Source organism: Saccostrea cucullata, unplaced genomic scaffold (assembly GCF_032062105.1).
Source record: "Saccostrea cucullata isolate Sc308-1 unplaced genomic scaffold, CSIRO_AGI_Scuc_v1 ctg1144, whole genome shotgun sequence".
In the NCBI taxonomy this organism is placed as follows: domain Eukaryota; kingdom Metazoa; phylum Mollusca; class Bivalvia; order Ostreida; family Ostreidae; genus Saccostrea; species Saccostrea cuccullata.
In genome coordinates, this window is record NW_026930137.1 from 1 (window position 1) to 16080 (window position 16080).

Below are 16080 nucleotides of genomic sequence, written 5' to 3' on the forward strand. Positions count from 1 at the left end.
AGACATCTTTTACCATCCATTTTCTGTGACCCTAAGTTCCATGACCATTTTCATGACTTTTTTTACGTACACATCCCCAGCAAACACATGGCCTCCATCATCTATCATGTAGTTCAACAGCTTACCAGCAGGGGGGGATTCATAGAAAACATAACATTCTCAAATCATTCACATTCATGCATGAAAAAAAGACTATCTACTAAAGGAAATTTTTTAATTTTATTTGTGTAATCTTTGAATCAAAAAAATCTGTCTTTTAATACATCTGTGTCTGAGGATTTTTAAAAATAACCAAAATATTTGGATGCAGTCACAAAAAATACCTTGTATCAATTTATTATTTTAAATATTTTATACCTGATATTATTAATTCTAAATATGCATTTCATAGTCCCAGTTTCTGTGATGTTACATTTCTTAACTAATTAGGTTTTTAACTTTTTGGAAAACCTATTGATTTTCTTCTGTTTTTTTTTTTTTTTTTATTTTTTTTCCCGCCTGTTTTTAGTTTCAAGATTTTCGAAAAGATTTTTAGTCGACAAGAATGTACTCCGTAAAAGTTTTTAGCATTGACCCTGCGTATATGAGCTTTGACCCCTTTGGGATTCCCCCTTTTCGCAATAAAAGCTTGTTATCGCTACTCCTCCGAAACCGTAAACCGCAAGAATAAACCTTTATTAATGTGTACGTATTTAGAAGACTCTTCAATCAAACATTGCGAAAGGTTTCGGAAACTCCTATAATGAATTATTGCCCCTGAATGTTTGCGATGTTTACGAATATCAAGAACTTTTCTAAAACGACAAATCGTAGAGACATGGGGCCAACTGCAAAAGATTTCTTGACCTCTGACTTTAAAATCTAGGTCAAGGTCAAAGGTCAAGGTCATTCAAAATATGTAAAATTAAGCATTTTTTATAGCTCTTTTGTTCTTAGCCAAATTCAAAACTTCTTTGCATTTTTAGTATGTACTCTTAAAACCATTTCAGAGATTCCATGTTTCCCTAAATTGAACCCTATAAAAGTTAGTGCCCCTTTCTTGTAAACCCTTGTTATCGCTACTCCTCCGAAACCGTAAACCGTAGAGGTATAAAACCTTCAACAATGTCTGCGACTAATTAAGTACACTTCTCATTCTATTGATGCGAAAGAATTCGTAAACATTTAAAGTAGTTATTCCCCTGGCAGTTTATATTTTAGAAAAACTAAAAACTTCTTAACGACAAATGTAAGGACATGGGCCCAACTGCATGAGATCTTCTGACCTTTGACCTTGAATATAAGGTCAAGGTCAAAGGTAAGGTCATTTGGGGGAATAGAAATTGCTTATTTACGGGGTTTTGGTTCAAATGACCTTGACCTTTGACCTTGATATTTGACCTTTGACCTTGACCTTTCTCAAAGTTTAAAAAATATATTCATTTTCTTTACCTAGATTAGATTCAGCTTCAAGTGTAAAACTAAGTTTATAAAAGTGTTGTTTGTTGGTTGTTTTTTTTTTTTTTTCATGACCTTGACCTTTGACCTTGATGAATGACCTTGACCTTTGGCCCATAGGGCACATTCAAGCTTAAGTATGTGGAACTAAATTCTCACGTCAACAAATACTTATATAATCCCCCCCCCCCCCGATTTCTCTAAAAAAAAAAAATCAATAGCGGCATAGAAATTTTTTTTACAACTCAAAGGAAATAAAAGATCAAGATAAAATTCAGTTCAGCATGTAGAAACACCCCAAAGAAAGTGCTCTGAGAGTTTTACGGTGAGTCTCTTAAGTACAATTAAATTCTAGTGAATATCGGCGAAATCTACATTTTTTTCTGTCTGAAATTTAATTGTTTCTGGGTATAAAAAATAATTTAAACTTTATTTGGGCCCTTTCTTCGATTGTTGTTAATATCACTCGATTCTCCTGCTCCAATACGATATTTCGATACTAAATATTCTTGCTTTCTTTAGTATGTGGAATTTATTTCAATTTTATTTAGATTTAAAATTAATGAAATGAATCTCGAAAATAGAGTTTTTCCTGTCAAATAAATTTCCACGCTCTCAATGACACCGTTTTTTTTTTTTTTTTTTTTTTTTTGAGATGCATGTTTCAAGTTTAATTTATGCTGGTAACTATGAATTCAATTCAAATAGAAATGATTATTAAATCATACCTATGAGTTTACCATATCTGTCAAAACGCACGCGGCCTTTTAATACATAAATTGCTACGCAACCTCAAATGCATGTATCCCCGTTAAAAGCAATATCATAATTGTAATCAGACAATATCCGTAAATTACTCGAAAACAATCTCATTACAACTCACATATACAACCAGGAGCTTGTCAGAAGTTTGTTAAGTGGATCTCTTTCTTGACTTGGTCAATGAATCAAGGAATTTGGGTAACTTTAACTCGACTATAATACAAGACAATTTCAACGGAACCCGTGGCGTAGTGGTTAGAGCGCTCGCCTGCTAATCAGAGGGTCCAGGGATCGAATCCTGTTGGAGCACATCATGATTTTTTTTTTTTCATTTTTTTTTTTTTTTTTGTTGTTTTTCTTCTTTTTTTCAACCCAAATGACACGGAAACACTTAAAAAGCTGGAAAGACCTCTTATTGTTCTTTGAACAATAAGTCTCCTAGTTTCTTTAGAAGTTTTTGATTTTGTACCAGAGTTTTCTCCCTTTACACAGTTTCCTATTATACCTGAGTTTGGTAGGATCATTCTCCTTATGAAGTACACAGGTCTTGTTTCCTATAGTAATCCTGTAACTGTTTTATACAATTCTCCTTATGAAGGACACAGGTTTTGTTTCCTATAGTAATCCTGTAACTGTTTTATACAATACCTGAGTTTGGTAGGATCATTCTCCTTATGAAGGACACAGGTCTTGTTTCCTATAGTAATCCTGTAACTGTTTTATACAATACCTGAGTTTGGTAGGATCATTCTCCTTATGAAGTACACAGGTCTTGTTTCCTATACAATACCTGATGTAGTATTCTCCTTATAAGTACAGAGGACTTGTTTCCTAGAGACCTGTAACTGTTTTATACAATACCTGAGTTTGGTAGGATCATTCTCCTTATGAAAGACACAGGGTCTTGTTTCCTAAAGTAATCCTGTAGCTGTTTAATACAATTCCTGAGTTTGGTAGGATCATTCTTATGAAGGACACAGGTTTGGTTTCCTATAGTAATCCTGTAACTGTTTTATACAATACCTGAGTTTGGTAGGATCATTCTCCTTATGAAGGACACAGGTCTTGTTTCTGATACAATCTGTAACTGTTTTATACTATACCTGAGTTTGGTAGGATCATTCTCCTTATGAAGTACACAGGTCTTGTTTCCTATAGTAATCCTGTAGCTGTTTTATACAATACCTGAGTTTGGTAGGGTTGTTCTCTTTGTGTAGTACACAGGTCTTGTTTCCTATAGTAATCCTGTAACTGTTTTATACAATACCTGAGTTTGGTTTGATCATTCTCCTTATCAAGGACACAGGTCTTGTTTCCTATGGTAATCCTGTAACTGTTTTATACAATACCTGAGTTTGGTAGGATCATTCTTCTTATGAAGGACACAGGTCTTGTTTCCAATAGTAATCCTGTAACTGTTTTATACAATACCTGAGTTTGGTAGGATCATTCTCCTTATGAAGTACACAAGTTTTGTTTCCTATCGTAATCATGTAACTGTGTTATACAATACCTGAGTTTGGTAGGATCATTCTCCTTATGAAGTACACAGGTCTTGTTTCCTATAGTAATCCTGTAGCTGTTTTATACAATTCCAGAGTTTGGTTGGATCATTCTCCTTATGTAGTACACAGGTCTTGTTTCCTATAGTAATCTTGTAGCTGTTTTATACAATACCTGAGTTTGGTAGGATCATTCTCCTTATGAAGTACACAGGTCTTGTTTCCTATAGTAATCCTGTAGCTGTTTTATACAATACCTGAGTTTGGTAGGATCATTCTCCTTATGAAGTACAGAGGTTTTGTTTCCTATGGTTATCCTGTAGCTGCTTACTTGGTCCTTCATGTAAGTAGTGAAGCTGGCTCCGTCAAACGAGATCAACAAGCCCCCATCACTTAGTCTGTAAACAAAATTAAGTATTGTAAATCAACTTTTATTTGTGTGCGAGAAATTTTCACTAGGTTTGCGAAAGCCTCATCATTAAGAATTTTTCTCACCATGAACTGGACCTTAAAGTCTCTTTGTCTATTAACAATAGATAAAACAAGAAATCTGTGAGCCAAAGCTCACTAGCAATACCCCCGCTCTGATGTAAATAAGCACTATCATGTTAAAATACACAAGTTCAATTACAGGCAGATGCACAGAAAAATATGAAGTTGACATCAGATTCATATCAAAATAAATACCACCATATGGTATACCTCAACAAAGAGTGTAATAAGATTTCAAGCATCCGCTATAAATAGCTAATGAGAAAACTGCGACAAAGATTTGTAATGTATGAAACGGACAGACGCACAGGCAAACAGGATATTAATATCCGAGATGAGCAAAAATATATCCCACCATATGGCATGCCTCATAGAAGATTGTGTTAAAATTTCAAGCATCTATGATGAGTAGTTGCTGAGAAAACTGCGACGAAAATTTGTTATGTATGAAATGGACAGACGCACAGACAAACAGGAAGTTGACATCAGATTTATAAATAAATGTATCCAACCATATGGCATGCCTCAGAGAAGATTGTGTTAAAATTTCAAGCATCTACGTTGAGTAGTTGCTGAGAAAACTTCGACAAAAATTTTTTATGTATGAAATGGACAGATGCACAGACAAACAGGAAGTTGAAATGGGATTTGAACAAAAATGTATCCCACCATATGGTGTGCCTCAGAGAAGATTGTGTTAAAACTTCAAGCATCTACGTTCAGTCGTTGCTGAGAAAACTTCGACCAAAATTTGTTATGTGTGAAATGGACAGACGCACAGACAAACAGGAAGTTGACATCATGACATGGGATTTGAACAAAAATGTATCCCACCATATGGCATGCGTCAGAGAAGATTGTGTTAAAATTTCAAGCATCTACGTTTAGTAGTTGCTGAGAAAACTTCGACTAAAATTTGTTATGTGTGAAATGGACAGACGCACACACAAACAGGAAGTTGACATGGGATTTGAACGAAAAATGTATCCCACCGTATGGCATGTCTCAGAGAAGTTTGTCTTAAAATTGCAAGCATCTGCGATGAGTAGTTGCTGAGAAAACTGCAACGAAAATTTGTTACGGACAGACAGACGGACAGACACACAAGGGTAAAACAGTATACCTCCTGCTCCGAAGACTTGATTGCAAAAATTTATCATTGAAAACTAGTTTACCCACAGTTAATTGCAATATAAAGTTGCTGCAAGTTAAAATTGGTTTACAGTATTAATTCTACAATTGAAAGTTTCTGTAACTTTCATATTTTTTTTCCTTAAATACAGATTCTTTATCATTTATTTCAATGCTTGAGATATCACACATTTACAATCTGAATAACCAAACTGCTCTCTAAATCACCTGTGTGCCTCCACTTCCAGCATGGAGTCATTCATACAAATAAAGTAGTTGTTTGGCCCTGTCTTCACCACCTAGAAAAAATAAACAACAAAAATGGAATTCATAAGTATTTAATAACAAGAGGTCCATGGGCCACATCGCTCACCTGAGAAGCTTTGACCATGCTGTTCTTTAGTAGATTTGCCCTTTGTAAAAAATTTTGTGACCCCAACCTACCCCACTGATCATAATGTACTCAATTTGAAATCTACACTCTCCCAGAACGCTTCCATTTAAGTTTCAGCTTTTCCGGCCCAGTGGATCTTGAGAAGAAGATTTTTAAAGATTTTTCCTATATATTTCTATGTAAAACCTTGATTCCCCTGTGGCCCCGCCCTACACCTCGGGGTCATGATTTGAGCTATTGATATAGATTCTAACACTATCCCAGAATGCTTCCGCATAAGTTTCAGCTTTTCTGGCCCAGTGGTTCTTGAGAAGAAGATTTTTAAAGATTTTTCCTACATAGTTCTGTGTAAAAATTGATTCTCCATAGTGACCCTACCCCGGGCTCATAATTTGAACAATTTAGAATCTACACTACCCCACAATGTTTCCACATGAGTTTCAGCTTTTCTGGCCCATTGGTTCTTGAGAAGAAGATTTTTAAATGACCCCACCCTATTTTTGTTTTTTTTTTATTATCTCCCCTTGTGAGGGGACTTGGCCCAATGGCATCATTTTAACCATTTATATTCCCTTCACCCATGGATGCTTTGTACCAAGTTTGGTCAAAATTGGCCCAGTGGTTCTTGAGAAGTCTAAAATGTGCGAAGTTTACAGACAGACGGACAGCTAGACAGACGGATGGACAGACGGACAAAATGCGATTAGAAAGCTCACTTGAGCTTCGGCTCAGGTGAGCTAAAAAAAAGTTGTCAAAAGCATTATTTTTCACACTTACTGAACAGTGTTGAATTCTATCAGAATTTATTTGATGTACAATTTATTTTCTATTGTACAGTATTCAAATTGATAAAAGTACAACCTAACATTCACAAAACAACTTTATTTGGTAATAACCATATTTGCCCCCCAAATCAAACTTTGATGGAGATATATTTAATTAAGTTCTTAAACAGGGGAGAATATGCTGACTTCAAAGCACTGAATTTTGAATATTTTCATAATTAATTACGCCATATGTACATAATGACGTCACAAACATGACATAAATTTCATTTTTTTATGAATTTTACAGAAAAATGTACATATTTTGTCGATATTTTGAGTAAATGTCACCAAGCGCATGTGTGTTCAGGATCAATATTTTAATATAATGTGTATAATGATAATATCAATGAAATATGTCAATATTGTTCCCTAACAAACTTGCGCTCTATAAATTTTAAAGCTGAAATTGTTGAATTTTGTCCATTTTGTCCTCTTTCTGAAAAAGGATATAGAATCGGACTAGTTTGTGACATCATAAAATCAAAAATTGTGAATACACTGCTTTGACACTATAATATTTTCTGTTAATTCATATTTCTCATACAATTTATTGAATTCAGCACATTTCAGGAAGTTTTCAAAATATGACTTTTGTGGGGGCAAATACATGTATATGTAATATACCGCATATAGTTCTTTCTCATTAAAGCCCGAGATAATAAGCACCGCCCTCAGATTTACCTGGTCTGTATTCCCCCGTCAATCAAATAATTTAAGGTCCATCATTGGGTACTTGAAATTGATTGACATTTAGCTACTAGTCCCTGTGTATATCTCTTTGACCTTGTTTGACACGCGTCGCCATCATCAAATTAACTTTCGGTCTTCTAATGTTTACCGCTAAATCACAATCGTAAACAATTTCAGCTTGATTATAATTAATCAATTATCTGTTTTACAAACATCTCTGTGAGTCATTGTATTTCAATTAAGGGGGGACCTATGTCCGAAAAGTCTTTGTGTGAAATTTTCAAAACTTTGACATTTCTTTTCTGACCACTTGATCTTAATTTTTAGGTATTAAAAACAATACCTTTATATGCTTATTTTTACACAGGAGCATGTGCAAAAACAGTGTGAAATGCTAAAAATAGATTATTTCCAGAAGTTATTGTTCTACTCTAAATATACGCTAAAAAGAACCAAAAATGTCAAACCACATTCGAAATCAACCTGTATTTAATTTATATGACTTGTATCTTTAAAATGAAGGCAAATTCATTGTAATTCATCTCGCATAAAAAATTATACAGGAGCACAATGTAAGTTTCACCCCGTTTTTCTTGTCGTAATTTTTACAATTCCGACATGTATAACAGGTAATATCTTAAAAAGTCTTTGTGTGAAAATGTGGTAATTCATATTTTTTTAAGAAATGACCCCTTTCTTTATTTTAACGAGGAAAAAAGTATACCTTTATGATAAAATAAACGCGAAATATAACCTTTTCTGTTATTTTCGCACTCTTTGGTCATAAATAATGACCTTACTGCACTAAAAAAAAGGTAAGTTAGCATTGACAAACTTCTAAATATAAAACTATTTTGCAAAAAACGAGTATTTTGTTTTGATAAGAAATAATTTAAACATATATACTCTTTTTTTCTTCATTCTTATCATTCTGCCCCCCCCCCCCTCTCCGTCAACAACCAACACCTAATAGGAATGACTTTATACAATAAAATCTACATACACTAAAAATCAATAAGTAAAAATAGGTACAAGTACATTTCCTTTTTTTTTAGTTTTATCCAGAAAATACAATTAATGGTAATCATGAAATTTAACATATCTCCCTAATTTAAGCCGCTGTCTTTGCTGAATTTTATCTTACATTTTTTGCATTTTTATATCAGCATATCATAGAGGTATTTCTTCACAACAGAAATTTTTATGAATTTTCAACCAAAGGAAGAGAAATCTGATATTAACAAACTCCATACATGAAATAAAACTGTTTTAAATGATGAAAAAAAATCTTTTTGTACAATGTGTGCGTTTTTGATTAATAACAATGTTACGCCTATAATCACAGTTGAAAAAGTCAGCGGTAAAAAAAACAAACGTCGCTATTGTGACGTCATATAACGCTGCTTTGACGTCGAACGACATAGGTCCCTCCTTAAATAAATCAAGATTGTGAATATTTTTATTAATTAAAATTTCAAAGGTGAATGAAAACTTGTTTTCACTTGTAAAAATTAAGAATGATTCTTGTTTTCAAACGCAGCGAAAAATTACGATGAAAATTAAGGAGAAACTAAGCTGATAACACTTTTTGCATGTAATGATTAATTAAGGATGAAAACAAAATATCTGATAAGAAACAACCTTATCTGGTCAAGAATTAAAGTATTAAGATTCGTGGGTTGCATTTTTACCTTCGTTCGAGGTCACAGGTGTAAAAAATAGTTTTGAAAGAAATGCATATGAAAGCAAGAATTTAATATTTTGTTTACAGTTTTTTTTATTATAACCTAAATTAACTTAAAATACACACATACTAGTATGAAATTTAACTTTACAAAACCATCGTTATCGTGATTTTTTCACAATAGGTTACAGAATGTACAATTGCTTAAAATTGGACCACGCGACTTTTGATACACAGTAAACAACAAGTAACTGTTACTAATTGACATGATTCCATAATGATTATTTTTTTCTACAAAGAACCCAAGTCGTTGTTGTTGTACATGTGACGTACAACATACAGTAGATTTTTACAAAAGTCGGTCTGCGAGATATCTTCTTGTCTGATATGAAATATAAGTCTGAAATTACAAAATTTTTACAATTATCATTAATTACTATTGATATTTTTTTTATTTACGATGTCAAATTTTACTTATTTTATTTTGAACAGTAGGCCATCAAGCTGTACAGGTAATACCTATGGACTTCCTGTGTATACTGTTTGTGTATAGGGATTAGCGCTTCCCACGGTCTGCACGACCGTCAATGCCTCGGGGTACCATGCAAGTAAAATTTAGTCCCTCCCCTTACCTGAGAAAACCGTACGGTTAAAAATCTCGGCCTTTAACTGAAAATCAAACTTAGTATAAATATTCAAACAAGTCCTTCCCTTGACCTTACCATTACATTATAATTGTTCCCTTTGCTTACAACATTACATTCAGGAAATCTAAATTTCTCATTCACAGAAAATCAAACTTGGTAATAATGCTCAAACAAGTCCTGTCCTTGACCTTACCTTGACGTTATACTTGATCCCCTCACTGATGAACTCCACGTCCACGTGGTTTTTGAGCGACGTAGCCGGCAGGATCTGTCCGCGCTCCAGTGAGGTCTGGAACATCTGGAAGCACTCCTGGATCTGGTGATCCCCAATATGGAGCGCTCCGGATATCACACCCAGCATGACGTCCGGCTTCTCTGCCTGGACGTTCTCAGATATCAGCTTGTCCAGCCAGCCCGTCGTTATCTTGTTGTTCTGGTATTCCTCAGTCTCGAAGAGTTTGATGAGGTATTCTACCGTGGTTCTGAAGTCTCCACGGATTGAGAGCTCCTTCAGCGCCACCACCAAATTCCTGTAATTTGTTAAAAATGAAGTTAAAGAAATGCTTCCTTCCTAACATTTTCTATTTAATAAGCTTACTATTTATTAGCCTTGTAAATCATTAAATCTTCCTAATAAAGAATTTCTCATATATTTCAGATAGAAAAAGTTAAATCAATGGAGAAAATAAATTCAAAATTCAGGGATAATATTTTGACTCTGATAAAGCAAGTATCTAACTCAGAACAAATAATACAATCAATTTGAAAATTTTTTTGTTACAAGATAATTACATAATATCAGACAATATCCTGAATCCCACTACCCCCTCCCAATTAGTAGCCCTAACCTTTCCCCCTCCCTAGATATTGCTTGACATAACAATAAATGCAATCAATTTCAAAATATTTGTTACAAAATATTGTGATATCAAGCAATTTCTGGAATTCCCTAGTCCCTCTTCTTCAATTTCCCTTACCCCCATCCCTATAAATACTCACTCTCTGGCGTCCTCCCTGTTCTCTCCCAGGAGAAGCAGTGTCCAAACTGGGAGTCAGCGTACTCATGTAGTCCCCCCGTGGCAGACACACTGAAGTACCCCCACACGTTCTTACTGCTGCGGAAATTCAACTCCTGGACAGTCCCAGAACTAGGCTTAAATCCCTACCAAAAAAAAATTTAAATATGGTATATGATTATTGTACTGTATATTATGAAAGTCATTAAGTTCATGATAAGGGATTCTACAATGATGAAAAGGAATATTTATCCTGGCCATCAAACCAAAATGTATTGTAGCACAAAGAAGGGAATTAACATTAAGTTTACTCTTTAAGGGAAACAACTCAATTTTCTGATGAATGGATTGAGTTTTCCTTCTCATTTTGCTGCAACAAATTTTGATGTCTTTTTACAGAATCTTACTTCGTCAGGGTTTTCGCTGGTGATTCTGGCTGCTATGACATGGCCCCGGGGTCGGGGGTGTATGGAGGGGTTAGAGAAATCAATAGGACTGTCCCCCCACGTATCCACTTCATACAGCTGTCTGATGTCCTTCAACCGGTACAGCGGCAGACCCATAGCAATCTGTAATACACAAAATATACACTTATAAATATGGTATTATGCAACTTTATTTATGCAACGACTGCAAATAACATTTTCTTTTTCATCAATAAGTGTCTGGATAAAAATTGCCAAAGTTCCACTAAGTCTTCTAAAATTCATGTGAACTATTAAATGAAAATTCCGAAACCTTATTGCATATCTAACTAATCAAAGTACAGAAAGCACTCATGGGAGTTGAACATGGTGTTAAATATAATCTTTGATCGGGAGGTTAAGTGAGTGAACAATATTATTATTTCAAATACAGACAACTGTTTCCGATTTTTTGAGTTGCAACAATCTTGAGAAAGACATTCAGAGACATTGAATAGCAAAAAAAAATGCAGGGGCCATAATGCTTGCCTGCCTACATTAGTCCTTTTCTATACCCCCTGCTTGAAAAGCAGGAGGGTATATATTACTGTAAAATCACATATTTTCGTGGGGTCAAAATTTCGTGGTTTGAGGAAAAAATGTTGGTTCGTGGGGATTTGATTTCGTGGATTAAAAATTTTTTAGTAGTTGTGCACATGAGAATTTACATTTCGTGGTTGATATAAATTCGTTGGTCTCTTCATAGCATGAAAACAACGAAAATTAAACCCCCACAAAAATTAGTGATTTCACAGTAATCGGGATTTCCGTCTATCTGTTTGTTACGCTTTAGGTATACCCATCTCTTATCCGCAACTCTTATAATACCACTGAACGAAAGTTTCATAGAATCTTTAATACATACTGCCGTTGTGCACCTTCTATTACTTTTCATTCTACACATATTTTGGGTTTCCCATTGCCAAACATTGACACTGCCATTATATTTATATTAGAGGCGGTTGATAATTTATATAATTCACTGCTCACAGTCTTCAAATATGTAATTATTTAAAAAATATATACTTCATTTTGTTGTTTTTAAAAATTGATTTTACGAAAACATCAGTGTCCTTTTTTGGTTTTTAACTTTTATAACAGAGAACAAGATTTACCGCTTTTGGCAGGTGATACTGCTGATTTAGTAATAAATACGTATGTTTCCTAAAGTTTTTATGCATAAATGAATTCATTTAAACCAAGGAAATGTTCATGAAAAGTTTGAATAAATTCTGAGAACCGATAGGAAAGAAATTGCTAAAAATCTGGGACCGTCGGGCGTCGGGACGACTAGATTTACCGCTTGCCGTTAGTATGTAGCTTTGTCGATCGTATCTTTTTCAGTGTTTGACGCCACATAAAAAATGAGTTCCATTACGAAAAACTTTAGAGGTTTTTTTATAATTTAGTTTTACTTTGAACGAAATCTAATATTCAAAGTAAGATTACGTTATCATTATTACATCTAATTACATTTCAATATATGAAAATTAGATCAATTCAGGAGAAAATGACATGAACTATTTGTGGCGGATGTTTATGTATGTTTTCTGTTGAATATCATCGGAGAAAATCAGCTGACACAGTAGCCTCGCTTTCGGCTCTATATAATCAACACAAATTAATGCGCATGTTAAATACGTGATGACCATGGGAGATTGAACATAGTTCAACTCCCAAAAATGATTAGGCTACTGTGTAAAATGTAAGAGGAGTTCAGGGAAGAAAAGTGACAGACCAATGAACGGACAGCTAGATGGACAGACAGACATGAGTAACAAGAACATACTGCAATTTCCTAAATATAGTTTGTGTCAGTTAGATATATATATATTGCAGCAATATAGTTTTGGTGCTTATAGACACTGAAAAATGTAAACATAAGGCATAATTTTCTTGAAGCGCTAGCACGCTTCATGAAATATGCCTAAGTGACAAGTCTGTGTGATTTTTCACACACCAATAATTCACACTAAATTTAAAAACATTCCTTAAATATATACATAGACTTATATTAACAATGGGTGATGTCATGGAAGTTTTTTAATGGAGGTATAAAGAATGTTTGCGAGCGCTGGCAAACGTTCGCTCTGTTAAACAGGCCTCAGGTATGGGTATTTAAATATATATTTATCTCTATTTTAACCAGGAAGTAAATACAGATCTTGTTCAAGTCTCGACTGAAATCTCATTGACAATCCAAAGTCTAGCTGTCAACAATGTCGTTTGTCGGTCATTCATAAAAGCTGTAAGTACATGTATAATAAAGGTCATTTAATCTCATTTAAATCAACTTTTAAATTTTATATGAATGATGGAATAAAAACCAAGAAAAAATTTATTTAGCAAATTGAATGAATAATTATATCACTTTTGACATGTTTACAAATAATATCTGTTTTTCCCCAATTCTAAAACAAATATAGATTAGAACATATGTATACTAACAACATACAATCCTATTTTTTCAGATGGCGTTTTCTAAAATTGATATTCCCCGCTGGGCCCAGCACTTTTTAGAGTGTGGCATTGAAGACTGTGAAAGAAACTGCGAGTTCTACTGCAACCCTTGTCATCAAAGATTGTGTAAACAATGCAGCGAGGAACATCTGAAAAGTCCAGAAAACAAGAACCATGAGGTGGTCCTTTACCAGCAACGTAAACAACAACTTCCTGTGGAAAAATGCAAGATCTACCCCACTAAAGATGTGGACATGCTCTGTGAAGAATGCCAGGTTCCACTATGCTCTAAATGTGCTACAATGGGAGACCATGAAAGGCATAAATTTGTTGATCTTGAAGCAGTCTATGCAGAAAAATTTGCACTCTTCCAACAGGAAATTTCCAAAATCCAAGAGTATTTTCTCCCCACATCACAAGATTTACAAAAAGAAATTAAAAAAGATTCCTCAGAAATCAAACACATCATGGACAACATCAGAACATCCATGAAGACTGAAGGTGAGTCCCTGAAAAGTTTGGTGGACACAGTCATATCTGAGAACATGAAGCAGTTAGACCAGATAGAGCATTCACTGTTAGAAGATCTAAACGTACAAGACAAGACCATGGATGATTACATCACTTATCTTCATAACATTGTCAAAAAGCTCCACAGATGCCTGTCCTCTACAGAAACCCAGAAATTAATGTCTGAGAAGAAACCAAAGATCCAATCCATACCAGAGACAACAAAACCAGTCACACCAGGATTTACTGCTGGTCAATACACCAAAAGTGATGTCACCAAGTTACTTGGAAAAATACATGTTCCCAACACTAAAGTAGAGAAGAGAGAAATAAGGCCCATAGAAAGAGTCTACAATACAGCAATGAAACCTACACATAAACAGATGAAAGAAGACAGAAAGAAATCTGACGAGAAACAAACAATGTCTCTATCTGCCTCTGTCACCAAGGTCAGGGAGTTCAATGTACCAGGTGTTGATAGTGTACACCATGTATCACTAGATCAATCAGACAGACTCTGGATCAGTGATAGTGATGGTAATCTTGTCCAAACAGATCTACAGGGGAATGTGATACAGAAGATAAAAACCAATGGTGGACTTGGTTACCACACGGTGACACAGGACAGGGATCTGATCTTTACAGACCAAAACAAGAAAGTCATCAATAGGATAACACAGGATAATAATATCACTGAATTCATTAAAACTGGAGACTGGGAACCACTCAGCATATACTCCTCCCACATCAATGGGGACTTACTGGTGGGGATGGTGACAGATGGAGAGCGCCAGGCTAAAGTCACCAGGTACAACAAGACAGGAAAAGAACTACAGAACATACAGTGGGATAACAAAGGGCAGGGTCTGTATAATTCACCATGCTACATAACAGAAAACATCAATGGAGATATCTGTACATCAGACCTTCTTAATAGGGCAGTAGTGGTGGTGAATAAATCAGGACAACACAGGTTCTCCTACACAGGTCAGGGGTCAGAGTTCGATCCCTTTGGAATTTGTACTGATATCCTCGGTCACATCCTGGTGTGTGATTATGTCAGTGAGACTGTTCACCTCCTTGATCAGGACGGTCAGTTCTTGTCTCTATTACTCACACAACAACAAGGGGTACGCCGTCCGCGTAGTGTGTGTGTGGATGATGAGAACAATCTCTATGTAGGACAATTTAAAACCAACACACTGACAGTGTACAAGTATCTACTAGAGGTGTAACAATACAGCAATACATCGATACGTATTATCGCAAGGTCTCATGATACGCATATCGTATCGCCATGTATGTATCGTGATACAGTACAAGTTAATGTTCTTTGTCTTATTTTAAAATTCTTTATCAAAACTGTGAATATTAATATTACAAAATGATTGAAAACAAGGTTACAATGAAAAATCAATGATTAGACTATATCACGGTGTAGTACCTAAACGGCTGCTATCGGAACAAAACCGCGTTCAATGTTGCTATTCGAAAATTGTACGGCTGCTAGCAGAAATAAATATGTTGAAAACTCTTAGAACAAGTTGTAAAACAGTGAAATTAAGACCCCAAATCAAGATAATCTCTGAAAAGTCCAGGTGCACGGAACAAGTAAGATATTTCTATAGATGTTGTCATGTGTAATTTGCAGAATAGCCCTTTAATAATTTAGAATTAGTAAAATTTCCGAAGCCTGTACCAAATCTCAAGTCAATAAATACCCAGTTTTTATGCTTTTTTAAATCATCTATTATTCAGATTGTGGGTATTTTGGTATTTAAAGATGCGTCAATCTATAATAATACTTAGAAATAATTTTTAAAAATTGAAAAGTTTATTTTAAAAGAGTTTTTTGGATAAAAAACGATTTTTTAAAGTTACGGTTGCTATCAGGGTCTTAGCATATATTGCACCGGTTAATAACTGAAAACATTGCACCGGCTGCTATTTGAAAATTTTCCTTATAACCAGATATATGAAACAAACTTATGGCAGCAAATGTCTATAAATCTACATTTTTAATATCCCAAATTGCCTGTGAAATAAGATGTCTATATACAGTAT

At 34.6% G+C, this 16080-nt stretch overlaps 2 protein-coding genes across 2 annotated transcripts; one reads left to right on the top strand and one right to left on the bottom strand.

Moving 5' to 3' along the window:
* Nucleotides 1-3060: 3060 nt before the first annotated feature.
* Nucleotides 3061-11146, bottom strand: LOC134282992 (acetyl-CoA carboxylase 1-like; the record flags this gene model as incomplete). Its single annotated transcript, XM_062765416.1, has 8 exons — nt 10990-11146; nt 10566-10728; nt 9760-10096; nt 5553-5623; nt 3959-4099; nt 3713-3778; nt 3385-3532; nt 3061-3127 (listed from the first exon to the last, which is right to left on the bottom strand). Coding segments are annotated over exons 3-8 (661 nt in total), but the record flags the coding sequence as incomplete, so codon positions are not given.
* A 2097-nt stretch (nt 11147-13243) lies between these two features.
* LOC134282993 (tripartite motif-containing protein 2-like) lies at nt 13244-15424 on the top strand. Its single transcript, XM_062765417.1, has 2 exons — nt 13244-13294; nt 13518-15424. The coding sequence occupies exon 2, from the start codon at nt 13518-13520 to the stop codon at nt 15249-15251; it is 1734 nt and encodes a 577-aa protein (XP_062621401.1). The 5' UTR covers nt 13244-13294; the 3' UTR covers nt 15252-15424.
* Nucleotides 15425-16080: the final 656 nt, after the last annotated feature.